This window comes from Cervus elaphus, chromosome 16 (genome assembly GCF_910594005.1).
Source record: "Cervus elaphus chromosome 16, mCerEla1.1, whole genome shotgun sequence".
Classification (NCBI taxonomy): Eukaryota; Metazoa; Chordata; class Mammalia; order Artiodactyla; family Cervidae; genus Cervus; species Cervus elaphus.
The window spans coordinates 25804891-25832370 of record NC_057830.1 but is presented as its reverse complement, the minus strand read 5'-3'; the positions used below and the strand labels follow the sequence as shown (position 1 = coordinate 25832370).

General features: G+C 42.7%; 1 protein-coding gene across 1 annotated transcript; it reads left to right on the top strand.

The window, feature by feature from the left end:
• Window positions 1–142: 142 nt before the first annotated feature.
• On the top strand, window positions 143–26992 carry LOC122710033 (tripartite motif-containing protein 54-like). Its single transcript, XM_043927484.1, has 6 exons — window positions 143–537; window positions 3878–3885; window positions 4680–4903; window positions 8146–8304; window positions 10243–10413; window positions 26345–26992. Exons 1-6 carry the CDS (start codon window positions 143–145, stop codon window positions 26990–26992), a joined length of 1605 nt encoding a protein of 534 aa, XP_043783419.1.
• Window positions 26993–27480: the final 488 nt, after the last annotated feature.

The following is a 27480-nucleotide window of genomic DNA, read 5'->3' as shown; positions in this document are numbered from 1 at the left end:
CTGCCTAAACTTCCTCCCTTCTCCTGCCCAGCCTTCACTTTTTCCACAGATTCATGGTTAACTCTCTTTCAGCTCCATCCCTTGGTCTCCAACCCCGCTTCAGTCACTGGGTTTCCCTCTATACTTTCCTTGCTTTCTAAAGATGTGTCTCATCACACCCGTCCCCCTCAGCCTCACTGGGACCTTGCCTTTTGGACATCAAACTGCCACCTGCACCACTCAGGATTCAGGGGTCCCAGGACCCCCATACCCTGAGCCCTCCGGCAATGTTGTCACCCTTCCCTTGGTGACATCCATTCTCCTGGGTCTACCCAAGGGGAATCTTTCTCTGTGTGGCTTCCTGGGGCCCAGGCCAAGTGACAGCGAGAGTCTGGATGCAGACTGCTGCCTCCCTGACCCACCTGCTGTTGACTGCCAGATCCTGGGAGGCAGGGGTGGCTTCTCATTAAAGTCTGATCCCCCATCCCAGCAGGAGCCTGGCACAGAGGTGGTGTCCAAGGTGGACACAGGCAGGGAAGACTCTGCCACAGGAAGAGGGTAAGTGGAAAAAATGGAAACTCAGAAAAACCCCACTCTCAAGTGGAAACACGATAGGGACAGGGAGGGAGGACAAGGTGGGAGGAAGGTGTCCAACTTTGTTCAGTCCAGCATTTGCGGGAAGAGCTCAGGGTGCCTGGGAGATGCACAGTGTGGGTGGATTTGCTGTGCACACCCCTCCCTCCTGCATTCCTGGTTCCTGAAGCCAACCATCTGGCTTCCACTCCCTGCTCTCCTGAAGCCACAGGTGATGACTGAGGTTTTGGGTCTCCCTCACCAACTTGAGAGGCAGCTTGGACACCGTCTTTCCTTGGTCTCCCCTGGACCTTCTGGCCTCTCCAGTCCCTTTCTGGATTCTTCCCACCCCACTCCTGCCTGGGAGGGAGGAGGACCACCGTACTGTGCCTACCCTCTCCAGCTCCTGTGGCCACCAGAGCTTGACCCTGGAGGCTGTCCTGCCTGCGTCCGGCCAACCACTTGTGGCCTTCACCTCCTCTCTGTCATTTTCCATCTGTAAGAGGTGGTTCCAGGAGTAGGGGAAGGGGTGCCAAGAGCTTGGGGAGGGGAGGAGGGGGAACTGTTTAATGGGTCAGGTTTAGTTTTGCAAGATGAAGAATTCTGGAAATGGAGGGCAGTGATGGTCACTCAACAGCTTGAATGCACTTAAGGCTGCTTAATTGTGCACTTAAGCATGGCTAAGGAGATTCCCTAGTTGTCCAGTGGTTAGGGCTCTGAGCTTTCACTGTAAGGAGCATGGGTTCCATCTCTGATCAGGGAACTAAGATCACATATGCTGTGCAGTGTGAAAAACAAAAAGGCGGGGAGTGTTTAAAAAAGGTAAATTTTATGTTTTGTATATTTTAGCACAATAAAAAATGAACAAAAAAGCAATGGCTTAATGAACAAAAGCTTGCTTCCTGCTGGCAGTTCCCAAGATAGCCAAGGGCTGGGGGAGTAGACCGAGGCCAGTGCTTACCTGCCCAGCCTGCTGCTCCCAGTCCTGACTGACCATGCAGCCTTTGAGAGGCTTGGACATGAAAAGCCAAACATCTAGTGCTCCAGGAAGTCTGTGCACAAGCCAAGAATGAGCTTGTGAGCCTGCCCAGCCGATAGGATTTAAGCATTGAGGATGTCTACACTTTACCTACAAGAAGTCTAGAGCCAGCTCACTGATGTCAGTATCAATAGTCTGGGTCAGTGTCTCTGCTGATCATCAGGGATTTACCTCTCTATCATAGATGGCTGCTGTAGCTCCAAGATCATGTCTTCACACAACTGTACTCAAGGCCAGAAAAAAAAAAGAGTGGGATATTTCCCCTTTCATTATGGTGGAAAAATTTCCCAGTAACTTTCCGGCAAAATCCCCCTAATGTCTCATTGGAGAGAAGTGGGCCATGTAATGAAGTGGGCCATGTAATGAAGCTAGCCTAAAGATCTGAGTGACTGGGAAGGGAGATGACATTGCTTTTGGGGTCTTGTCTCAGTCAGGGAAACCTCAGGATGGAGCACCATATTGTTCTTCATCCTGTTCGTGATGCTAATTGTCTCGCTATTCACAGTGTTCGCTGAACTCATGGTAGATAAGGTGCAAGTGGGAAAGCTGGAAGAAAACTCGAGAAGCTGTAGGAACTGCAGACACGTTTATTCTCAACTGACTGATGCAGCAGCCGTAGCAGTAGGCACTCTATATTTTCTCCTCTGGTGGCTAACCCAACGGACACAGCCATGAGGCAGCAATAAGTGCTTTCTAGGTGGAGCTCACATATCTGAGTGCCACACACAAACTGTGACCAAGTGAGTCCTTCATGAAGGGCATGCGTAGTGCTATAAGTGATCTCAGCAGTTACACAGTCATTATTTACAAAATATGGGGTGGGAGAGCCTGAATATGCCATCTTGGCTAATTTGCTCTTTCCCTACAAACACTCTGGAGTCTTGAGTGTAGCTGGGAACCTGTTAGCAAGACAGAAGACAACGCCTCTGCAGAGTAAGCAACGAGCTCTGCTGCACTGTCCACAGTCCTTTCTGTTGTAAGATGGTATTCTCAAAATGCTTCCAGCTTATCACCATGGCTTGTAATACCTGCTGCTTTGCTTTATCAGTTAGGATTGCAAACCAACTTCATAGTGGCTTTGCTTACTCGTGTACAGTGAGCTGGAGGGAGGTGAGTACCAGCATCAGTGCTGCTAATCACTGATGCTGGGCTTCATATCTGTGATCCTCACGGTTGCAAAGTGGCTGCTGCAACTCCAAGTTCTACATTTTCATACAAGGCAGACAGATGAAAGAAACTGTGCTGAAATTTGCATCAATCTCTTTCATCAGGAAAGCAAGAAAGTTTCCCCCAAATCCTTTCAGCAGACTTCAATGCAAGTCTCATTGGCCAAAAGCTTCTGACATGACCTTCCCCCACTGTCAGATAGTTTGATGGGACAGAGTTGATATTTCTGGCCACTGTCCTGGAAGACAGAGAAGAAATGGCCAGTGGGCCGCCTGGGACATCCACACCTCTCCTCCTGTACCTGTCATCTCCTTTGGACTGCGAGCTCTCCACGAGCAAGGATTTGCCTTGTCTGTGTTCATGAATTAGACTCAGTTACACAGGAGCCATGTGGGAAGTAAACAGGGTGGGATGTGCAGAGCACAGTCCTAATGAGCCTGGAGAGTGGCTGTCACCATCATGAATAATGAGCATGTTAAGCCCCTACACGACCCATCATGTGTCTCAAACTTGTTCAGTCCTCAATCTGCATTTGTCAAATGGATGCTGAGAGCACACGTGGTGGGTCTTCACTCCTTTCTCCCTGCTCTCCCTGGTCTCATGAACACATCTAGGAGTGTAGGGAAACTGTATATCTCACTGGGAACATCTGTAGGAGGACCTTATCTCTGCAACAACAGCCCATCAGAAGCAAAAGAAGTGTATATCACCAGCTCTGCCACCTTCATGAACTGAAGCCCCGGGCAGGTTATTCGACCTCTCCAGGCTTCAGTTTCAATGATGCAGATGAAAGCTAAGGACTTGAGCCTTTTCCAGTTGTGAAGATTAAATGACAGATAACAGTTCAATCCCTGGGTCAGGAAGATTCCCCTGGAGGAGGGCATGGCAACCCACTCCAGTATTATTGCCTGGAGAATCCCATGAACATAGCAGCCCGGTGGGCTACAGTTCATGGGGTCGCCCAGAGTCAGACACAACTGAGCTACTGAGCACTCATGCAATGTGACAACTGCCTGGTCCAGCCTGGGAGCCCAATCAATGCTTCTTTTTAAGACTAGTGTATCTTCTAAAGAACCCACAGGCCAGGTAAGACCTCTAAAATTGCCCCCTTTGTGACAGGAGTGGAGGTTAGGAAAGCCAGAGACTAGATGCACGGATTTACAGGGCTGGTAGGGATTAGCGAGGACCCAGTTCCACATATTGTGGGTGAAGAAACAGGAGACAGGCTAGTAGTCACTGCTCATAATCACCCAGCTCATAGACTGTGAGCTAGATAGAGGCAGGCTTCCTGTTCCTCACTCAATCCCACCAAATCCTAAAGCTGAAAGTATGCATATGAGGTGGACTGGATTCCAGTTATGCTTATCTTCCAAATTAGGCAGAGTCAGAAAACTCTTTCAGTAAAGAGCTGGAAAGTAAATATTTAAGACTTTGTAGGTCAAGCATGGCTTCTATGACATATTCTTGGGCTTCTCTCTTGACTCAGAAGGTAAAAAATCTGCCTGCAATGCGGTAGACCTGGGTTTGATCCCTGGGTTTGATCTGGGTTAGGAGAATCCCCTGGAGGAAGGGCCAGTATTCTTACCTGGAGAATCCCCATGGACAGAGGAGCCTGGCAGGCTACAGTACATGGGGTCGCACAGAGTTGGACACAACTGAGTGACTAAGCACATTACATATTCTTGCTTTTTTGATTTGTTTTTTGTTTTTTACAATGCCTTAAAATGTAAAAAATATTTGTGGCTCGTGAGTTGTTCCAAAAATAAGCTGTGGGCTGGATTTCCCTGGCAGGGCATGGTCTACCACCTCCCTGCTAATACGTCTGGGGCCCCGAGTGTCTGGAGGAGCTTCCCTTGCTCCTTCCATCCTCTGAGGAAAGCCCGGCTGTGTCTATTGTGACCACATTCCACGCCTGTTCTAGAAGCCTGGCAGAGGCTGGCCGCCGGGGAGAGGCAGACAGCTGAGGACGCCATGGAGGCCCTGGGTGCGGTCCTGTCCTGCCCCGTGTGCATGGAGCTGTTTACGCCCCCGGTGCTGCTCCTCTCCTGCTCCCACAACTTCTGCAAAAGGTGCCTGGAGCTGATCCTGGTGAGCCAGAACTGTGCCCACGTCAACGGACAGATCTGCTGCCCAGTGTGCAGAAAAGTAAGAGAGGCTTGGGGCCCTTCTGCTGCTGACATAGCAGACTTCTTTTTGGTCGACACATCTTTGAATCTTTGCGATAAAAGAGCTAAGGTTATTTGGCCTGCAAATTGAAGACTGTCTGGCCAGAACTCACATCTGTGAAGGGTTATCAGCAGATTTCTGGAGAAGAAAATGGCAATCCACTCCAGCATTCTTGCCTGGAGAACCCCATGAACAGAGGAGCCTGGTGGGCTATGGTTCATGGGGTCACAAAAAGTTGGACATGACTGAGTGACTAAGCACATCAGTGGATTTTGGGGGGAGCAGGCTTAGAAGACATGGTGGGACCCAGGATAGGAGCTACAGGAAGATATGCACTGTGGTTTAATGTTAGAAGGTTCTAACAGAACCACCAAGAGATACAATATACCAGCTTTCACTTATTCAGTATGTGTTGGGGTAGGGGGACATTTTCAAGCACCTGCCAGGGGCCTTGTCACTGTGCCAGGATCCCAGGGATACAGAGATGACAAGATACGCCCTTGGAGGAGCCAGTGGCTCTCTGTACAGTGAGAGGCCCTGCAGTGGAGACACAGAAGATCGCAGAGGAGCTGACAGCTGGGGAGAGACTACAGGGCAGATGAAGAGAGGATGGCAGATACTGAGGGCCCAAAGGGGGTCCTGCAGCCAGGTTGCTTAGAGTTGGTTAGTAAATAAGAAGGCTTCAGTGTGGGGTCGTGGGAGCTGCCAGGGCACTTAGGGCATCCATTAGGAGGGCAGGTCAGGGCATGTTGAAGGAGGTTTTACATGTCACGCAAACGGCTTTCTTTGTATGCTGTCCTCTAAGCAGTGGGGCCAGGAGAAATGTTTAACCTGGAAAAGGTCATACAGCACTGGTGTTGAAACTGTACTGTTATCTGCAGTATGTATTCTCATGGAAACTTGTTGGACAATGACTTGTGGGGTGTTTCTCTCCCCAGGTGGCATGTAAGTACTGTGATTGGTGTTTCTCCAGGTCCCTTGGGTATGTGTGGAAGGAAGTAAGAAAATATAAAATGAACGGATTGCAGGAAGAGGGAAGTTATGTAGGGTTCTATGTCAGTAGGAACAGAGGGTGGGCCGACTGGAGAGACAGGTGCTGGCTCTCTAATGGTAATCAACTGAATACGGGGGCTAGGGTGCCAGTGAGGAGGTTGTGTGTGAGAGAGTGTGTGTATAGAGCTGTGGGGGCAGCAGTTCAAAAACACCAGATGCTTAGATTTACTCATGCTTTTCGTTTTGCAGTGATGGCTAGCCTGGGGTTTAAACCCAGGACTGGCCCCTTTAAAGATTAATTTTTTTTCTCTTCCCAGAGGGACCAGGGAAATTCTGAGCAGGGTGTAATCCCTTTGGAAATGGTATGCTGGTTGAGGAGGGCTGAGCAGCCCAGCTCCTCGGTCTAGAGAGAGGGACAATCTGGAAAAAAAATATGTTAACATTTACCATATCAGGATTATGGGCAAGATAATCTCTAAATTTAAGACTGTTCACTTTATGGAACCCCCACCCCAAGCTTAAGTAGGCACTTCTTTTCAAAGAAGTTACTGAAAATTCACTGTAACAATAATGATAGCAATTCCTTTAATGCATATTCCCAAATGGGAATCTAAGCATTTATAAAGAGAATGGGCTGGGATTTCTGTTTGCAGATAATGAAACCGAGGCTGAAAATTCAAGTCATGATGTTTGAGTTCACCCACCTCTTTTTTCCCTTGAGGTATAAAATACACACAGTAAAGTGTGTGATGTTCACATCTGAGGTATTTGTTGTTGTTGTTTAGTTGTTAAATTGAGGACATCTGAGCTACACTTTATCCCAATAAAGCACATATGTATATTTCCACATAAGCCCCACCTAGACCAACATCTAGAACATTTCCTTCACCCCATGTGCTTCCCCCCCCAACACACACGCACAAGAGACTGTTAAGACTTCTTTTACCGTGGGTTGGTTTTGCAGAAGAGACAACTGGGTCCAAGAAGGGTTTAGATTGTCTGGTTGGAAATCAGTGGATATAGCTAGCACATTGGTCGTTTGGCATTTATCCCCCTCTCTAGTATATAAACCCCTGAGGGTAGGGCCAAGTGCATTTTCCTGTTCACTATCACATTCCCAGCATGGTAGGTGCTTAATGAAAGTTTATTAAACAGTGGAATTTAAGGTTATTGACAGATGAGTGGACTGTGATGGTACCTCAGGGTGGCAGGTAGTCTTGGCTCTTTTTTCCTTGTTCTTATTTGGGTATGACAAGACGAACAGATCAGGAGATGATTGCCATTGAAAAATAGCTTGTAACTCATAGACCCCAAGAGGAGGGGCCACACCACATCACAGTGGGCAGCATGCGGAAATCAGAGTGGGTCAGGAAACAGGGGGATGGGGCAAATGTGGACAAGAAAGCCCTTTGTTTGGGTTTCTGCAGGAAGAAAACAGGTAAGGTATAGTGAGAAGGCTTAGGATTGGCCAGCTTGAACAATTTCAGTGGCCTCTGGGACATGGGGTTGCCTCTAGATGTCTGGTATCTGGCCCCGGATGGCTAGGGGAGCGGGTAGGGGAACAGCAAATATAAAGGAGGTGGTTGGGGTGTGGACCGCAGATTTGTTGGTTTACATGTAAAATGCATGCCCCCAGGTGAATCCTTTACTGTCTCTAGGAACTGGCTAGCCAATGGGAAAGGTCATCCCAAGTCCCAGATGCCAGAACATCAGGACACAGTAAATACAAGATGTGGCTAATCTGCTTTGGTCTTCAATGTTTAATTTAGGCATCTTCTTGAGACTCCAGTCACGCTCTCCTCTGTCACCCCAAGGAGATTTAGTCCTTCCTTCTCTGTGCTCCCCTATACATCCAACCACACAGTCCTTCATGAAGGTCTGTCTTCCCACTGGCCTGAGTGTCCCCAGAAGACAGAGCAGGTGCTAACCAAGATTCACAGATTCAAAGAAGGCAGGTTCCTGCTCCACCTGATGGAGTCTGTGATTGTCTCTGTAGACAGTGCACGTACTTGCTCCGGTGAGAGTGCATTGGAGCAGAAGAAGATATTCTACAGGGATGAGGAGTCTTCACAGTCATTTCCTTTTGAAAGCCTGGAGGGGTGGCCTGGGCTGACTTCCCGCTCACTGGTGTTTATGTGCAGTAAGGGCGGTGTCTCATCCTTCCCCATGACAATGTCACAGTTGATGATGGGAATTTGCCACAAGCTCATGCCGGCTCTGTGTTTTAGGTCATTTATTTGAGGGGAAGGGGAACAGACGGCTTGCAGAGGAACATCCTGGCTGAAAACATACTGGAGAAGTTTAAGGAAGAACTTGAGACGCTTCGCACCAAGGAGCAAAATCAACTTGCTCAGACATGTGAAAAGCATGGAGAAAGTGTGAATCTGGTATTCAACCACACTTTTAATTTTATCTTATTCTTGCTTAGCTACCCAATCTGTCAAATTACTCAGCAACCTATTGTTGAAATCAGATATTTGCTCAGGAGTGTAGTAGAGGATTACTTTCCAGACAAATGCACATACCAAGGCTACCTTCATCCTTAGTGATGGAGCCCAGGGTTTGGTGTGTGTGTGTGGTATTCAGTCAGGTAAACTGCAGCAAGATTTAAGGGACCACAGATAGACAGGCTCACATAGTTACAAAGAAGTTGCATGACAGTCAGATCTATAAGAATTTAGCTACCCATGATCACGCAGAGAGAGAGGATAGGGTAAGATGGGACCAGGAATCTGCCGTTCCTCCTTTTGGCCATATGCCATTTGGAGAGCTGTGTATGACTCTGATGTTTAATCTTAAGCATGAGTTTTTGATACAAAATGCCATATGAACTCTTTACTGTACTCTCTATGATGCTGTACATGTTATATGTTTATACACACATGTCTACAGTGTGATTTAAATAAAACCATGTGTCCCACTCTAATTCCATGTTTCTCAGCTAAGAGATCTTCACAGGTAATTTGACACAGGTAATCTACCCTTTTGTTAATAACTTTAGGATGATCTCCATGTCGATATAACTCAGATATGAATCAGACATAACACCACTTTAGCTTTCATTCTTCATAGTTGACAAAGCCCATACACAACCTTGAGCCTGTTTGATTTCCCCACCAACCCTGGAGGGACAGAATGAGGCTGTTTCCATGTTTCACAGACTATGCAGCACAAACCACCAGGTTTAGATTGCTTTGATGATGGTCAGGGATGAACTAAGTTACTGATTTCCTTGGAGAAGGTCAAAAGTTTTCCTGAGACTTTATAAATTGGCTCTAGTTTGAAGCTCTGCAGACAACTCCTAAAGCATAGATGTAGCTCTGAGAGAAGGCTTCATAGCTCCAGGGCCCCCAGAACTTTAGGGCAGAATATCAAGGGTCTGTCCTCAGAGGGCAGGGTTTCTTTGGGAGTTGCCACCCTCAGCCAGTTTCCTGGGCTGTTCTGAGCTCCACCAGCTTCTGCTCTGCTTCTTCCAGCCACCCCTCCTCGTGCAAGGACATAAATGGCAGGTTTGGGGCAGGCTAGCTCAGGCCACTAAGAGGACTCAAGAGAATACAATGTGATTTGGCATTCTTGTTGAATTCTGCCTTTAAAAATCAGTTTCATTTATCACAAATTCTCAGTGGTTCTGTCTCACCCTCAGCAGTAACCTCCCTTTCTGAGATTCCAATTTTTCACTAGTAAGTTTTCATTTCATTTGTAAGGTTTCATTCCAAGGCTCCCATTAGCCAAGTGAAGGGGCCAGTAGGACAGTGAGGGTCCTACTCAATCCATTTCATCTAAAATAGGCCAGTTTATCTTGAGCCTGTAGCAGGGTCACCTTTATTGAGGTCCTTATGATATTATCAGTAGCTACTATGTGTATAATGTCTGCTGAGTGCCAGATTGCATACCAAACATGTTCCATGCATCATATTTAATCTTTATAAAAGCCTTTGGCTTGGCCAAGTGGAAATGACTTTGCTTCTAAGCTCAGTTCTATCCCTTCATGGCAGTGTGTCCTTGGGCAAATCATTTAGCAGCTTGGAGACTTACCAGCTTTCTCGCCTGTAAAATGGACACAATACTATCCAAATCAAAGGGTCATTATGAGGAGTCCAAGAAATACCAAGTGTGGTATGTGCTGACTAAGTTACCATTCAAGCATCCTAGTACTACCCCTACCTCTGTCTTCCATACATCAAGCCTCCTGTGCAATTGATTTTTGATATCTGCTTAAGAACACATTCAGAATGTCAGTAGCCTGAGGTTACTAAAGGTTCTGAGTGTGTAGGACTGGAACAAGAAGGGCAATAAGGGTCACTGACTTTTCTTTTGTCAATCAGATGTGCCTAAGTGATGAAGAACCAATATGTGGAATATGCAAGCTCTTTGGGGACCACAAGTCTCACCCAGTAGCCAAGATTTCTGATGCCTATGCAGAGAGGAAAGTGAACTTTGCTACGGATATTCAGCTGGTGCTGAAGAAATCTGAGAGCACGGCACAGGCAGTGCAGGTATGACTCATATGGCTCATGTCTTTTCTCCAACAGCAGGGCAATGTTTGGCTTCCATTCAAACGATTGCTGTTCTCTTGAGGACACTACATTGATAAAAGCAGTATTTAAATAAGAGGGAGAAATTCTCTAGAGAGTGAGTCTCCTTAAGTGTGTTCTGAAATACGTCAAGTTTTGAAATGTGCATGTTGAGAAATGGTTGAATTCTGTTTGCTTAAAGGGATTCCAAAATGATCATTTAATGGCCATTTGACTCTTTTGGGCTTCCCTGGTGGCTCAGCTGGTAAAGAATCCGCCTACAGTGTGAGAGACCTGGGTTCCATCTCTGGGTTGGGAAGATCCCCTGGAGAAGGGAATGGCTATCCATACAGTATTTGGGCCTGGAGAAGTCCATGAACAGTACAGTCCATGGGGTCGCAAAGAGTCAGACATGACTGAGTGACTTTCCACTTCACTTTACTCTTTTAAGATGACTAAGTAAGATGCATCCTAGCTTCTATGGTTTATTTTCCTTATTTTATGACTCCCCCCGCCCCACCGAAACTTAGATATTAGGAATTAATCTCTGGATACATTTGTCAAGAGAACAAACTTTTCTAAGTCACACACACACACATACACACACAGACTGAAGACTAGATAGTCTTTGAGAAACAAATTCTAAACTTTAGCTTTTGTAGAGAAGGGACATCTGTAGAATGGCCAAGGCAGAGGCTGCTGGGGACTGGGCCACACTAGCCACCTAACATTTGGTATCACAGGTTGTGTCTCTGGAAGCAGAAGCTGAGACAGAGTTTGGGGTACAAAATATCCAAGACTGCCCTCTGTAAGAGTAGGAGGAGGTAGATGAAACAGAGGAGAAGGCAAACTACACCACAGGACTGACAAGCAATGCCTGATCCAGCTTTGCCCATCAGAGTACCCTATGTTGAGCTGCAATGGGCAGGTGACTGTAGGTCCTTTTGCTCAGCCTCCAAATGTAGGCTGATGTGGGAAGGGCACAGCAATCCCAAAGGATCTGACACCTGGAGGCTGGTCATACCTCGACAGGCAGCAAGTCCTCTCTGGAAAGGGGGATTGGGCCAGAATATCTCTGTCTATCATGGCTGACTTTTATAGATCTTCTTCTAAATACTAAATATTGGTTAAAATTGGATTTCATTATTTCCTCATCTGACCCACATAGAGTAACAAAGTCTGAATTTATTCTCCCTTCTGGAAAAATAAAACAAAATAAACAAAAATATATGGAACAACAGTTTTCAAGACACTGGACCTCAGGCAATAAAAGATACTAATCTCTGAGAGACAGGATATACACAAGATTAGCTCTACGGTTGCCACAATTTACCTCCTTGAGAGAGCTTGAAAGGGCAGAAAGAGGGAACCCAAGCAAAGCCTGGCAGATTCTTTGAGTTTAGGAAATGGAACTGAGCCTCTGGGGGGGTCAAGATATTTCAAGTGCATAGGACAGAGTCCAGAGAGACAAACCAGAGATCTGCAGAGTCTCCTGGGAGTGTTCAACAGAGCTCAGCTCTTGTCTGTGAGGAAATTCCCTCGTGCTGTGGAAGGCTCCACAGGAAAAGATTGAGGGCAGTGCTTGGAGCTCAAACAGAATCAGAACAAAGCCTGTTCCCACTAACAAGACTGGAAAAACTTGTAAATCATGAGACACTGAAGTGAGTCCTCAGGAAGTCTTAGTCCCAGAATGAGCATGGCTCCAGACTCACCTACAATTAATGAAGTGAAAGTGAAAGTGTTAGTCACTCAGTCGTGTCCGATTCTTCACAACCCCGGGGACTGTAGGCTCCTCTGCCCATGGGATTATCCAGGCAAGACCACTGGAGTGGGTAGTTATTCCCTTCTCCAGGTGATCTTCCCAACTCAGGGATCAAACCCAGGTCTCCTGCACTGGCAGGCAGATTCTTTACCATCTGAGCCACCAGGGAAGCAAGCACTGAAAGATCATTTTTTCCAAGTAACTTAACTGCATCCTCTTAAAATATTAAGATTCATAGGAATGTAAAAATATACAACATCAAACAAGGTAAAAAAATCACAATGTATGACATCAAAGATTACCAGGCAAGCAAAGAAGCAGGAAAATATGACCCATAATGAAAATAATAATTTGTTGGTTTTTTTCAGTTGCTAAATTATATTTATAATTATAATTATTGTAATTGTAGTCCATATTTCAAAAAGTTAGAGACAAAGAAGATATAAAAAAGATTCAAATAAAATTTCTGGAGATGAGAACCACAATGTCATGAAAAATACACTAAGTGGGATTAATAGCAGATTAGTCACTGAGAAGAAAAGCCTTATGAAATTGAAGACATAGCAATAGAAATTACTCAAAATGAAACCCAGAGAGGGGTGAGAATTTTTTTAAAAACAGAATTACTTAGAGGGGGAACAGCTTCGTGTCCCAATATTTGAGTAATTGAAGTCCCTGAAGGAAATGACAGGGTAGGGGAAGGACAGGAAAAATATTTTAAAAAATAATGTTCAAATATTTACCAAACTTGATGAAAACTATTAAAAAAAAAACCCACATCCAAGAAATTTGACAAACACCTAAAAAAATAAATATGGCTAAAACTATACCAAAGTACATCATAGTCAAACTGCTGAAGCCAGTGATAAAGAGAAAATATTAACAGCAGCCAAAGGGGAAAACACACACACACATTTCACACAGAAGAATAAAAATAAGGATGACATCCACTTTCTTGTTGGAAACAATCCAAGTATGAAGAAAGTGGAGAAAAATCTTTAAAATATGAGTTTTAAAATGTCAACCTAGAATTCTATATCTAGCTAAAATATCTTTCAAATATGAAAACAAAATAAAAACACTTTCTGACATGCAAAAGCTGAAAGAATTCATAACCAGCAGATTCACACTATAAGAAATGTTATAGAAAGTCCTTCAGGCAGAAGGAAAATCTGAATCTAAAAGGAATAAAGGACACCAGAAATGGCAACGAAAACCATAACTATTTAAGATTGTTTTCATATTATTTAAGTCTTTCAAAACATACCTCACTGTTTTTAAATAACAACATAATGTGACGTTCATTACATGTAAAAGAAAAGTGCATGACAATAATAGCATGAGATTAGGAGAGACATCGTGGAAGTACAGCACGATAAGGGTTTTATACTATATGTGAAGTGAGATGAAGGTAGACTGTGATAAGTTAAAGATGTGCTCTATAAGCCCTCAAGAAAGCGAAAGTCCCTCAGTTGTGTTTGATTCTTTGCAATCCCGTGGACTAAGTGTGCCAGGCTCCTCTATGGGATTTCCCAGGCAAGAGGACTGGAGTGGATAGCCATTCCCTTCTCCAGGGGATCTTTCCGACCCAGGAATCAAACCTAGGTCTCCTGCACTGGCAGGCAGATTCTTTACCATTTGAGCCACCAGGGAACTCCATAAACCCTCAAGCAACCACTAAAATTAATAAAGAGTTATTGCTAATAAGCCAGCAATGGAGATAAAATAGGATTGTAAAAGATACACAATTAATCCTAAAGAAGGTAGAAAGAGAGGAGGAAGGGAACAAAAACCAGATTGGGCAAATAGAAGCAAATAGCAAGATGATAAAACTCAAATCTAGCCATATCAATAATCACATCAACTGAAAATGGTCTAAACACTCCAATTAAAAAGGCTTTCATCAGAGTGAAAAAAAAATCAAGACCCAACTCAGATATGCTTTATATGAAGACACAAATAGGTTCAAAGTGAAAGAGTGGAAAGAGACATGTCATGCTAACAAGAGTCAAAAGAAGCCAGAGTGGCTCTATTAACATCAGGCAAGAAGATTTCAGGCCAAATAATATTATTAATACCAAGGAGAAAGAAGGTAATTTCATTTTGGTAACTGGATCAGTTAATCAAGAGAATAAAAACAGTCTGAAATGTTTATGCATCTAATAAGGAATCTTCAAAATATATAAAGGAAAAACTGATAAAACTACCAGGAGAAATAGACTAATCCATAATTTTCAATATCATTTTCTTGATAACTGATAGAACAGGTATGCAGGAATTCTGCAAATATATAGCTTGAATAATGTTGTTAATCAGGCCTAACATTTATGGAACATTCCCCCCAACAACAGCAGAACACATTCTCAAGTTCACACAACTCACCAAGATAGACCATAAAACAAGTATCAACAAATGTAAAAGGATTTAGGGCTTTCCTGTTGGCTCAATGGTAAAGGATCCTCCTGCCAGTACAGGAGACATGGGTTCAATCTCTGGTCCGGGAGGGTCCCACACGCCATGGAGCAACTATGCCTGTGTGCCACAGCTATTGAACCTGTGTTCTAGAGTCTGGAAACCGCAACCCCTGAGCCCTCAAGCTGAAACTACTGAAGCCCGCATGCCCTAGAGCCTGTACTCTGCAACAAGAGAAGCCACTGCAATAAGAAACCCGGGCACTGCAACCAATATTAGCCACCACTCACTGCAACTAGAGAAAAGTCTGTACAGCCAATAAATAAATCAATAAAATTATTTTTTTAACGTTTTTAAAAACTCAAATTATACAAAGTATGTTCTCTGTTCAGTTGCTAAGTCACGCCCACCTCTTTGCAACCTCACAGACTGCAGTGCACCAGACTTCCCAGTTAGTTCTTCACCATCTCCTAGAGTCTGCTCAAACTCATGTCTTTTGAGTCAGTGATGCTGTCCAACCATCTCATTCTCTGTCACCCTCTTCTCCTTCTGCCTTCTATCTTTACCATAATCAGGGTCTTTTTTAACAAATCGGCTCTTCTCATCAGGTGGCTAAAGTACTGGAGCTTCAGCTTCAGCATTAGTCCTTCCAATTAATATTCAGGGTGGATTTCCTTTAGGATTGATTGGTTTGATCTCCTTGCTATCAAAGAGACTCTCAAGAGTCTTCTCCAGCACCACTGGAGAATTCAAAAGCATCAGTTCTTTGGCATTTAGCCTTTTTTATGGTTCAATTCTCACATCTGTACATGACTACTGGAAAAACCATAGCTTTGACTACATGGACCTTCAATGGCAAAGTTGTCTCTGTTTTTTAATACGCTGTCTAGTTTTGTCATAGCTTTCCTTCCAAGAAGCAAGTGTTTTAATTTCATGGCTGCAGTCACTGTCTGCAGTGATTTTGGAGCCCAAGAAAATAAAATCTGTTACTGTTTCCACTTTCCCCCCTTCTGTTTGCTGTGAAATGATGGGACTGGATGTCATGATCTTAGCTTTTCAAATGTTGGGTTTCTCTGACCACAACAGAATTAAATTAGAAAGGAATAACATAAAGATCTTTGGAAAATCTATTATTTGGAAATTAAATAACATGTATTGATTAACTCATAGGTCAAAGAAAAACCAAAATGGAGATTAAGGTATTTTGCACTGGATAATAATGAAAGCAAAACATATCAGTATTATGGGATGCCACTAAAGCACCCCATAGTGGGAAGTTTAAATTAGAAAATAATAAGACTTGGTATTACTGATCTCAGCTCCCACCTTAGGAAAGTGCAAAAAGAAAGAGTGAAGTAATCCAAGTAAGTAGCATAAAAGAAATAATAAAGACAGAGCAGAAAAAAATGAGCTAGAAAACCAAAAACTATGAGAAAATAAATAAAACCAAAAACTAGTTCTTCGAGAAGACCAACAGAATTAAACTTCTAGCCAGACTACTCAAGGAAATAGAGACGGTGAGAGGAGAGAACACTGTATGCCAAAACCAGGAATGAGAGAGGTAACATCACTACAAATTCTATAGGTATTTAAAATAACAATAGTCAAACTCTGTGTTTAATGTTAAACTGCCCACAGCTTTTAAAGCCTTCCTTTTCCCTCTTCCCCTTCTGATTGACATCTGGAAACGCTGATAAGCAAACCTAAGGGCTTCCTTCTTTGGCACCTGCAGGATTTCAAACCACATAAGCCCAGCTTAGCTGTGGGAACCTTCCACAGCTCATAACCACCATAAAAATTCCAAACCAATCTGCTTTCTCTGCTCTCTAAGGCTATTTTCAGACCTGGCTGGAAGCTGTCCTGCTCTCCTCCAGAAAGCTTCATTATGTAATAGCCCTTTTCATCACATCTTTGTGTGGTGACATCATCACTCTTCAGGTTTCTGAGGAGTGGCTCCAACAGATAATAAGGGACAACTGCAAACAATTTTATGGCAATAAATTTGACAATTTAGATTAAATTCCGTGAAAGACACAAATGATCAAAATTCTCCCAGAAGAAATGTTATAAGAATAGCCATTTGTCTATAAGAAGTTAAATTTGTAGTTAAAAACTTTCTTGCAGTAAAAACTCCAGGCCCATATAGGTTTGTTGATGATTCCAACCAAACATTTAAGGAAGAAGCAATAACAAATACACACAAATTTCCAGAAAATTAAAGAAATGGGAATTTGTCCCAACTCTTTCTATAGGACCAGGGTTATCCTAAAGTCAGAACCAGGCAAAGAAAATTACAACCAATATCTTTTATGAACACTGATGTAATAATTCATTTAAAAATTTTGTAGATCATATCCAAAAATATATGAGAGGTCTAACACATTACAAGCAGAAGGGGCTTTATCTCCAGAATACAGTACTAACATTCAAAACACAATCAACGTAATTCACTATAATAACAAAAGAAAAATCATATGATTTCAGTAGACAGAAAACTTCTTTGAAAGAATTCAATAATTTGATAAAACTAAGCAATCTAGTAACATCTCAGATTCTCTGGTTCTCAGAGGCCAAACTGATTGTCCAAAAACTTAATTCAGTTCTGACACTAACCATCTGTAGTTAATACAGACCTCACAAGCTAAGGGCTATCCTATAAGACTGCCCTCACTTCAGACTCCAGTCACAAGTCTGAAGTTGCCACCTGTACTTCTGACTAACTGGCTATAAACTTGGGTTTCCTACAACAGCCTCTTCAGGTTGATGATTCATGAAATGATTCACAGACCTCAGGAAAGCACTTTACTGCTTCTACCTCTTTATTATAAGGATATAACTCAGCAACAGCTAAACAGAAAAGATACACAGGGCAAGGTAAGCGCTGTGGGGTAGTTAGAGGGGTAGCTTGCATGATTTCGTGTGTCCTGTTCTCCCAGCATATCAATGTGTTCACTGGAAGCTCCCTGAACCCCATCTAAAGCAGTTTTTGTGGAGACTCCATTATGTAAGGCTGCAGCTGCTGCTAAGTCGCTTCAGTCGTGTCTGACTCTGTGCGACCCCATAGACAGCAGCCCACCAGGCTCCTCTGTCCACAGAATTCTCCAGGCAAGAATACTGGAGTGGGTTGCCATTTCCTTCTCCAATGCATGCATTGCATGCTAAGTCGCTTCAGTTGTGTCCGACTCTGTGCGACCCCATGGACAGCAGCCCACCAGGCTCCTCTGTCCATGGAGTTCTCCAGGCAAGGATACTGGAGTGGGTTGCCATTTCCTTCTCCAATTATGTAGGGCATGACTGATCAAATCATTGGCCATTGGTGATTGAACTCAATCTCTAATTCCTCTACTCTCCTCAGAGTTTTATACCCCGAGTTGAGAGCAGGGCTGAAACCCGGAGTTTGAGGGTAGGGCTAAAACCCAGAGACTGAAGGTAGGGCTGAAAGTTCCAACTCTCTAGTCATGTTTGGTCTTTCTGGCAACCAGGATCCATCCTGAAGCTATCTAGGGACCCACCAAGAGTCACCTGATTAGTAATCTCATATATTTTTGAAAAGGGCTTATTATGAATAACAAAATCTATACCTATCACTCAGGAAATTCCAAGAATTTTAGGAGCTCTGTATCAGGAACCAGGGACAAAGGCCACATATTTCCCATTATACCACAACATAGGAAATAATAAAAGGCATCTGTAAAAACCTGCAACTAACATCATGCTTAATCTTGAAACACTGAATATTCACCCCCCAACAAGATCAGAAATAAGACAATGATGTTAGTCTCATCACTGCAATTTAACATTGTACTGGAGTTCTAACCAGTACAACTAGGCAAGAAAAATAAAAGTATTCAGATAGGAAAGGAAGAAGCAACATGATGTAACTATTGCTGAGAGAAATTAAGAGGATCTATTGTAAACAAATGGAGGAATATATACTCTTCATGCATAGCAAAACTCAATGTTATTGAGATGTCAGTTCTACCCAAATACTTCACCAGATTTCATGCAATCACAATTAACATCCCAGCATACTTTTTTTTTTAAATGACTGGGTGATTCTAAAGTTCATGTGGAAAAGCAAAGGTTATAGAGTAACCAAAACAATTTGAAATAAAGTTGCAGGGTTAACTCTACCTGAATTCAACAATTAATCTAAAACTCTGGTAATCAAAAGAGTATGGTATTGGCATAAAGACAGACAAATAAAACAGTGGAACAAAATAAAGTATCCAGAAACAAATCTGTACATATATAGAACCTGAGTTTTGACAAAATTGCAAAATCAATGCAGTGGAGAAGGACTAGCCTCTTCAACAAATGGTACTGGAATAATTGAAAATTTGTATACAGCAATAACAACAAAGAAAGAAAGAAAAGGAAGGAAAAGAAAAACAAAACTTCATCCATCCTTCACACTATATGCAAAAATTAATCCTACATAGACAGTAGACCTATATATAACAACTACAACCACACAATGTGTAGAAGAAAACATAGGAGAAAAATATCTTTGTAAAAATTTATCTGATAAAAGATAAAGAATATATAAAAAGCTCTCAAAACTCAGCAATAAGAAAACAAACAGCTTGGGGACTTCCCTGGCAGTCCAGGGGTTAAGACTCCACGTTCCCAATACAGGGAGCACAGGTTCGATCCCTAGTCAGGGAATTAAGATCCTGCATGCCTCAGAGTGTGGCCAAAAAAAGAAAAGAAAAGAAAACAAGCAAATCAATTAAAATAGGCAAAATATTTGCATAGACTTTTCACCAAATGACCTATGCAGATGGCAAACAGTATATGAAAAGATTCTCGGTTATTAGGGAAATGCAAATGAAAACCACAATGAGATACAGTTACACACCTATGAGAAATGATAGACCAAACGAAGTGTTTGTGTGGATGTAGGGGAACTCTTGGTAAGGAACTCTCATACACTGCTGCTAGGAATGCAAAATACCACAAACATTTTGGAAATCAATTTGGTAAGTTTTTTTAAAAATTAAATAACTGGTTCAGCTCTTCCACTTCTAAGTTTCAAAACCCAAGAGAAAAGAAAATATATTAAAGTAATTTCAGCTTTGCATTGTTGAAATTTGCTATTTGATATTGGAATACTTTCTTAAGTAAATGTGGTTATTTCATACATCATTTTAATGCAGACCTAAATCAAATCCCTTACGATTATACAGTGGAAGTGACAAATAGATTCAAGGGATTAGATCTGATAGACACAGTGCTTGAAGAACTATGGATGGAGGTTCGTGATATTGTACAGGAGGCAGTGATCAAGACCATCCCCAAGAAAAAGAAATGCAAAAAGGCAAAATGGTTGTTTGAGGAGGCCTTACAAATAGCTGAGAAAACAAGAGAAGGTAAAGGCAAAGGAGAAAATGAAAGATATACCCATTTGATTCTTCAGTAATCAATGGAAAGAAATAGAAGAAAACAATAGAATGGGAAAGACTAGGGATCGCTTCAAGAAAATTAGAGATATCAAGGGAACATTTCATGCAAAGATGGGCACAATAAAACACAGAAATGGTATGGACCTAACAGAAGCAGAAGATATTAAGAAGAGGTGACAAGAATACACAGAAGAACTATGCAAAAAAGATCTTCGTGACCCAGATAACCACAGTGGTGTGATCACTCACCTAGAGCCAGACACCTTGGAGTGTGAAGTCAAGTGGGCTTTAGGAAGCATCACTACACACAAAGCTAGTGGAGGTGATGGAATTCGAGTTGAGCTATTTCAAATCCTAAAAGATGATGCTGTGAAAGTGCTGCACTCAATATGCCAGCACATTCGAAAAACTCAGCAGTGGCCACAGGACTAGAAAAGGTCAGTTTTCATTCCAATCCCAAAGAAAGGCAATGCCAAAGAATGCTCAAACTACTGCACAATTGCACTCATCTCACATGCTAGCAAAGTAATGCTCAAAATTCTCCAAGCCAGGCTTCAGCAATATGTGAACCATGAACTTCCAGATGTTCAAGCTGGATTTAGAAAAGGCAGAGGAACCAGAGATCAAATTGCCAACATCCACTGGATCACTGAAAAAACAAGAGAATACCAGAAAAACATCTATTTCTGCTTTATTGACTATGCCAAAGCCTTTGACTGTGTGGACCACAACAAACTGGAAAAGTCTTAAAGCAATGGGAATACCAGACGACCACCTGACCTGCCTCCTGAGAAATCTATATGCAGGTCAAGAAGCAACAGTTAGAACTGGACATGGACCAACAGCCTAGTTCCAAATCAGGAAAAGAGTACATCAAGGCTGTATATTGTTATTGTGCTTATTTAACTTATATGCAGAACACATCATGAGAAATGCTGGGGTGAATGAAGCACAAGCTGGAATCAAGATTTTTGGGAGAAATATCAATAACCTCAGATACGCAGATGACACCACCCTTATGGCAGAAAGTGAAGAAGAACTAAAGAGCCTCTTGATGAACGTGAAAGAGGAGAGTGAAAAAGTTGGCTTAAAGCTCAACATTCAGAAAACTAAGATCATGGCATCTGGTCTCATCAGTTAGTGGCAAATAGATGGGGAAACAATGGGAACAGTGACTGACTTTATTTTGGGGGGCTCCAAAATCACTGCAGATGGTGACTGCAGCCATGAAATTAAATGACGCTTGTTCCTTGGAAGAAAAGCTATGACCAACCTAGATAGCATATTAAAAAGCAGAGACATTACTTTGCCAACAAAGGTCCATCTTGTCAAAGCTATAGTTTTTCCAGTGGTCATGTATGGATGTGAGAGTTGGAGTATAAAGAAAGCTGAGCACCGAAGAATTGATGCTTTTGAACTGTGGTGTTGGAGAAGACTCTTGAGAGTCCCTTGGACTGCAAGGAGATCAAACCAACCAGTCCTGAAGGACATCAGTCCTGAATGTTCATTGGAAGGACTGATGCTGAAGCTGAAGCTCCAATACTTTGGCCACCTGATGCGAAGAGCCAACTCATTGGAAAAGACCTGATGCTGGGAAAGATTGAAGGCAGGAGGAGAAGGGGATGACAGAGGATGAGATGGTTGGATGGCATCCCCAACTCAATGGATATGAGTTTGAGTAAGCACCAGGTGTTGGTGATGGACAGGGAAGCTTAGCATCTGCAGTCCATGGGTTGCAAAGAGTCAGACACAACTGAGCAACTGAAATGAACTGAACTGAAAGCAGATCTCTCACTTTATGTTTTTTTGCTAATGACATTACTTATTGTTTATTTTATCAGCCTTAAAGAGCCTTCATCCAGAGGCTCTTTAATTCCTTTTCTCTTTCTGCCATTAGGGTGGTATCATCTGCGTATCTGAGGTTATTGATATTTCTCCCAACAATCTTGATTCCAGCTTGTGCTTCATCCAGCCCAGCGTTTCTCATGAAACTGTAATTAGTTTTTCATCAACCTAATATATGCATACAAAGACTTGTACTCAAGTGTTCACAGCACCTGTAGTTGTAATAGACAAAAACTGAAAATGATCCAAACAGGTGAAAGGATGAAAAATTGGTACCTACAATAACCCATGAATGAATCTGAAAATTCATGTCTGAAAGAAACCAGACCCAAAAAGGTATGATTCCATTTATATAAAATTCTAGAAAATGCAAACTAACATACATTTACAGAAAAAAATCAATAATTGTTTGAGTAGAGGAGGTTGAGGAGGGGTGGGAAAGAGAAAATTATAAAGGGACAAAAGGAAGCTTTTGGGGGTGATGGACAAATTCACTATCTTGATTGTAGTGATGACTTCAAAACATTAAATACATTTCAAAAGTTATCAAATTGTATAATTTTGCCATGTCAATTATACCCAATAAAGCTATTTTAAGAACTTAAAGGATATTTTGAAAATTTGGGTTTATTGGATGCTAATAAGCATATAACATTATTGGTAGAGAAAGTATACAGTATCCTCATTCATTCATTGTGGCTTCATATCTCTTGGGTGCCATTTGGGTGCTAGACACCAGGTGTCCAATGGTGAACAGGTCAAAGTCTCTTCAAAATGAATTTATGCTCCTGTTGCTCACAAATGCTTTGGTTTGACTAACAGATACGTCAGTCACTAGTATCCAGATTCTGTTAAAGGAATAGGATCATGTTTTGCTGAAGTTCAATGGTGAAGAACAAACTCAAATAGTTTTGAGAGATGACCCCATCATAAAAGCTGATGGGGGAAGGCTCTGCTGCCTTCCTGATCTCACTTCTGTGCTCACTTGAGAAAACCACCTCTCCATGGATTGGAGAAGCTAAGTGTATTTTAAATGAGATTCCGGGTTGGGAGAAATAAGCTAGCTTGTTCTTTTGTGAACTTTGTGGGACTTGCTGTCCCTTTAAAAAATAATTTTACTCAGAACTTCTCTGATGGTCCAGTAGCTAAGACTCCAAACTCCCAATGCAGGTGGCCCAGGGTTTTATCCTTGATCAAGGAACTAGATCCTGCATGCTACAACTGAAGATACTGCATGCAGCAACTAAAACACAGAGCAGCCAAATAAACAAATAAATATTAAAAAATTTTTTCTTTACTCATCACCTTTTCCTTTTTATAAAGACAAATTCAAATGATTCATTCAAGCTAATGAATAAGGTATAGAAATCTGTTATTTATTTATTTGGTATTTGTGACTCTGTTCTCTAAAGAAAGGGTAAAATAGTTATCAGAAAGCACATCATTTTACATTTATCTATCAGAAAATAGATCTCTTGACAGGAGTAAATCAATCCACAATTTGTAGCATTTTAATATTCCCTCTATGTTACAGAAATATAAGATTTTTTGGGAGCTAAAGAACAACCAAATTAATAATAAAAACTCAAAGAAAATACAAAGAAATATTTAAAATTTTAAAAGACCCAAGTGGGTGAAGGATACAAATGAAATCACTGACCTGCTCTTTATTCACTTCTTCCTCTCTTGCCTGAGCCAGCATCTCAGAAAGCACTCATTCCCATGGCCAGTAACACTTTTTGGAGTGGAGTAAATTGACCTCTGGGACCCCAGCCTTTCCTGGTTTCCCCAATTTGTGACACTAATCCAGCCACTCTTGCTCAATGTTCCTCCACTCTGTCAGATCTATAAATCTGGGGGTGCCCTACAGCTCAGCTCAGCCCTCTGTAAACAATCTCTCCCCATCACTGGTCACTCAGCTTTCAAAATCCCTATTGCTGATGACCACACAGCTTTATCTCCAACCCAGATATCTGTCCCAAGGTCTACTCCCATACCCACAATCCATGCCACTTCCCCAAATCGCCTACCTCTCCCATCTCTCATGCCCTCTCTCATCACTACTGGTCTGGACACTCCAGTGGTTCCCACATGGTCTCCTCATGCTCACTCTGTTTCCACTAGTAGCTAAAATGATCCTTCAGTGTTTTAGATTATGCCATTCTTTTGTTCAAAATTCCCAACTAGCGATGGGTCCATCAAACTATGAATAAATCCATTGCCTGTCCCCACTTGCCTCTCCACCTCCACTCAGAGTAGGGCTCCATTTCTCAGCCTAGCTAGTCTTCCAGCTGCTCCTCACACATCCGTGGAGCCATCTCCAGCCTTTCTGCCTGGAAAATCTTTCCCTCGGAAGTGCCCGTTGCTTGACCATCATTCAGTCCTCTCCTCAGAAGTCAGTTTCTCCAAGATGTATTTGCAAACCACCCCGAATCGAGAGCCACCTTCTCCCTCAACCCTCTGCCACTGCCCCTGCTCCTGCCCTATCTTCCTTGTCTTCTTTCCTCAGAGCACTTGCCAGTACCATGAGATTATATTGTATACTTCTTATGCCTGTTTTTGCTGCCCTCAAGACTAGTCTAATGGGCCAAACAACACATCTAAACACACACTAGGCAAGCAATTCATGATGAAAAAGGATTGTAGGCAAATCTACTTACCAGTTAAATTAAGCTAAGCTAAGCTAACCTAAACTAAGTGAGCTAAGTGAAGTTGCTCAGTTGTGTGCAACTCTTTGTGACCCCATGGTCTGTAGTCTTCCAGGCTCCTCTGTCCATGGGATTTACCAGCTAAATTGGTAATTTAAAAATATGATTTTGGTCAAGTAACATTTTCTTACTTGCAAAGGACAGCTCCCAGGAAAATGTAAACTTTTGCTTTATGATATTTCTTTTGTATAATGTTAGACATGGAATAATTTTAGATCAAAGAATATCTTTGAGTTGAGTAAAATGAAGGAAACCCTGTTACATGTTTTTAAGGAAAACATGCACACAGATACATGTGTGGGTGTGTTCCTCCTCTTCCACTGTGTTTTCTAAATCTTGGCTTACTTATATAACCTGTTCATATTTGTGTGTGGTATGGTGGGAGTTGTGTGTTGATTTTCAATTAGCCTGGTTGCAGGCTCCTCAAAGGTATATAGTATTTTGAGTTTTCTGTCATTGTGCTGTTTCTCTTCAACGCCAGTTTGTTGTAGTGTTTTGGTAGGATTCTCATAAATGGTGATCTATAAAATATGGCATTTTTTCTAATAAAAAATTCAATTCACACAAAAAAATATGATTTTGGAAATGGTGATTCTTGATGAATCTTCAGCTGGTGGAGAGTCACATTATTTCAAACCTTGTGTGTAATGTTAGCACGTTGTTTTATATTGTACTATTGTGAGCCACGGTGACATATATGAGACCTATGGAAGCATATATCAATAGAATGGAAGAATCTCTTCATCCTATGGAAGATGAATTGGTTAAGTGCCTACTACATGCTGGTCTGGTGTTAGGCACTATATATCCATCATCTCATTTAGTTCTCTTCTGCACCCATGATCTCCTTTTCTCAAGGCAGGAATCCAAGATGCAGGACTATTCAGATGTAAGAGCCACAGGTACACCTAGGGTCTGCCTGACCTCACCATCCGAGTGCCTCTGTGTGTTTCCCCTACACGCTTTCTCCCCTGAGGGAAGACCTGATCGCAGAGGTGATGCAGAGCTGAGGTTGACAGCATGAGCTGCAGGACAGGCCGACCAGACAGGGAAAGGGCCCTGTAGGTCATGGAGAGTCCAGAGTAAGAGACCTTGACTTTTTCTAGCAAAATCACAATGGATGCTTTGTGATTTCATTCCCTTCCAAATATTCAGGTAACTACTTCCATTTGGGTATTCTTTTAGTAAGGGTGTACATTTGACTGTAGTAGAAATTCAAAAGCTGTAGCTTTTTTTAAAAATTAGAGGTACTATTTTTTTTTAATTTAATGAAATGCCCATAGGTAGGAAGTCAAGAATGCCAACTTAGTGGCCCCATGATGCTCCACCCTCTTCTCTCAGCTTTGCTGTGTGTGCTCCTGTCAGCACGAGGTTACCAGGAGCCTGCTCCATGGGGGCACTGACCCCAGGTCCTGGCAGGAGAAAGGGGAAGGATCAAGACTTGTCCCAGAAGCATCTGTCTACTTTTAGGCAGCTTTCCCAGAAGCCGCACCCAATAACTCAGACTTCTGCTTCTGTTGCACGCCTGGTCACCCCGAACTACAAGGAAAGCAGGAAATGAATGTAAGTATTTTTAGCTGCCCACACATCACTGGCTGGAAGAATCAGGGTTCTTTGGTAGGAAAGAGTTGAAAAAAGGGTAGTAGGCTAGCAGCTAGCAGTGGGCACCACCCCTAAGGAGTTCTTGGTTCAGTGGAGGAGAAGAGGCAATGCCATCAACCAGGTGCCCACGCCTGAATGCTAAAGGTCTTTCCTAAGAAATGTTCCTGCTGCCTCCACAGGACATGAAGAAGCTCATCAGAGAACTCTCTACCAGCGCCGCTGACACACTCGCCATGATTGATGCCATTGGAGACAGCCTGCTCAGTGGCATCAGACGTCGGATTGCCACCTTGAAAAAGCAACTGGAGAGTGAGCACTGCTCCAAGCTGGAGAAGTTACAGCTGGTTGCCCGGGAACTTGAAGCCCCCCTAAAGCTTTACCAGCAGATGAAGATGCTCCTGCAGCATCATGCTAACGCAGTGCAATTTCTCCGCGAGTATAAAAGGCTCAAGGGGGAGATGGAGAGACTCTTGGAGGGCAGCGTGTCCCCCCCAGTCCCCACCAAGGACACTATTTCCATCAGGCGCTATTTTGAAGAGCTCATTAGAGGAATAGACATCACTGCCTTTACCCCGCCTGAAACTGACCAAGTGCCGGCCAGCATGGCTGGGCTCCAAGAGGCCTGGCAGGCAGGCTGTGCCATGCAGGGCCGTCTGTCGCAACAAATGCTTGAGGATACTTTGTGCAAGGCAGTGTCGGGCTCAGTGCCAAAACCAAATCAAGAGGCAGAGCTTCCTAGGAACCCATCTCATGCTTACTCTCCTTTCTCCACTAGCATGTCCTCAGTACAAGGAAGTGAGATTGGGTCTAGAGAATCAACCGTGTAAGGTATTATTTTGGTCTCAAAATGTCAACAACTTTTATCATTTTGTCTGTAACTTGAAAGTTGCTAGACTTTGCTTCTTAAAAAGAAAATTAAAAAATTCTACATTGTGGTTTCTCTTTTGATTTTGGTCTTGTGTTGATCATCCAAAGCCTTTTTTTCTTTTTTCTTTTTTTAATGGAAATCTGCTTTAAAAATGACTTGCTTGAAGCTTACATAGGAGGGTTTGAATCACGGGGGCTGCTGGCTTGGCAGTCGGAGTGGGTGGTGCAGGAGGTGAGTTCTTGGCACAACTGAACAGAACAGCTTTGTGTTCCGATGACTTAGTGCGCACTTTTAGCTCAATTGAGCCTCAGATAGTAGAAAGCACAATAGCAATGACTCCCCCAGAAATGAAACCTTTGGCTAGCTCTGGACTGTGGCTTTTGTTCTTTTTCCATCACAATAAATACAATTTGTTGAATGCTTAGGACACAAACACTACTAGCCATT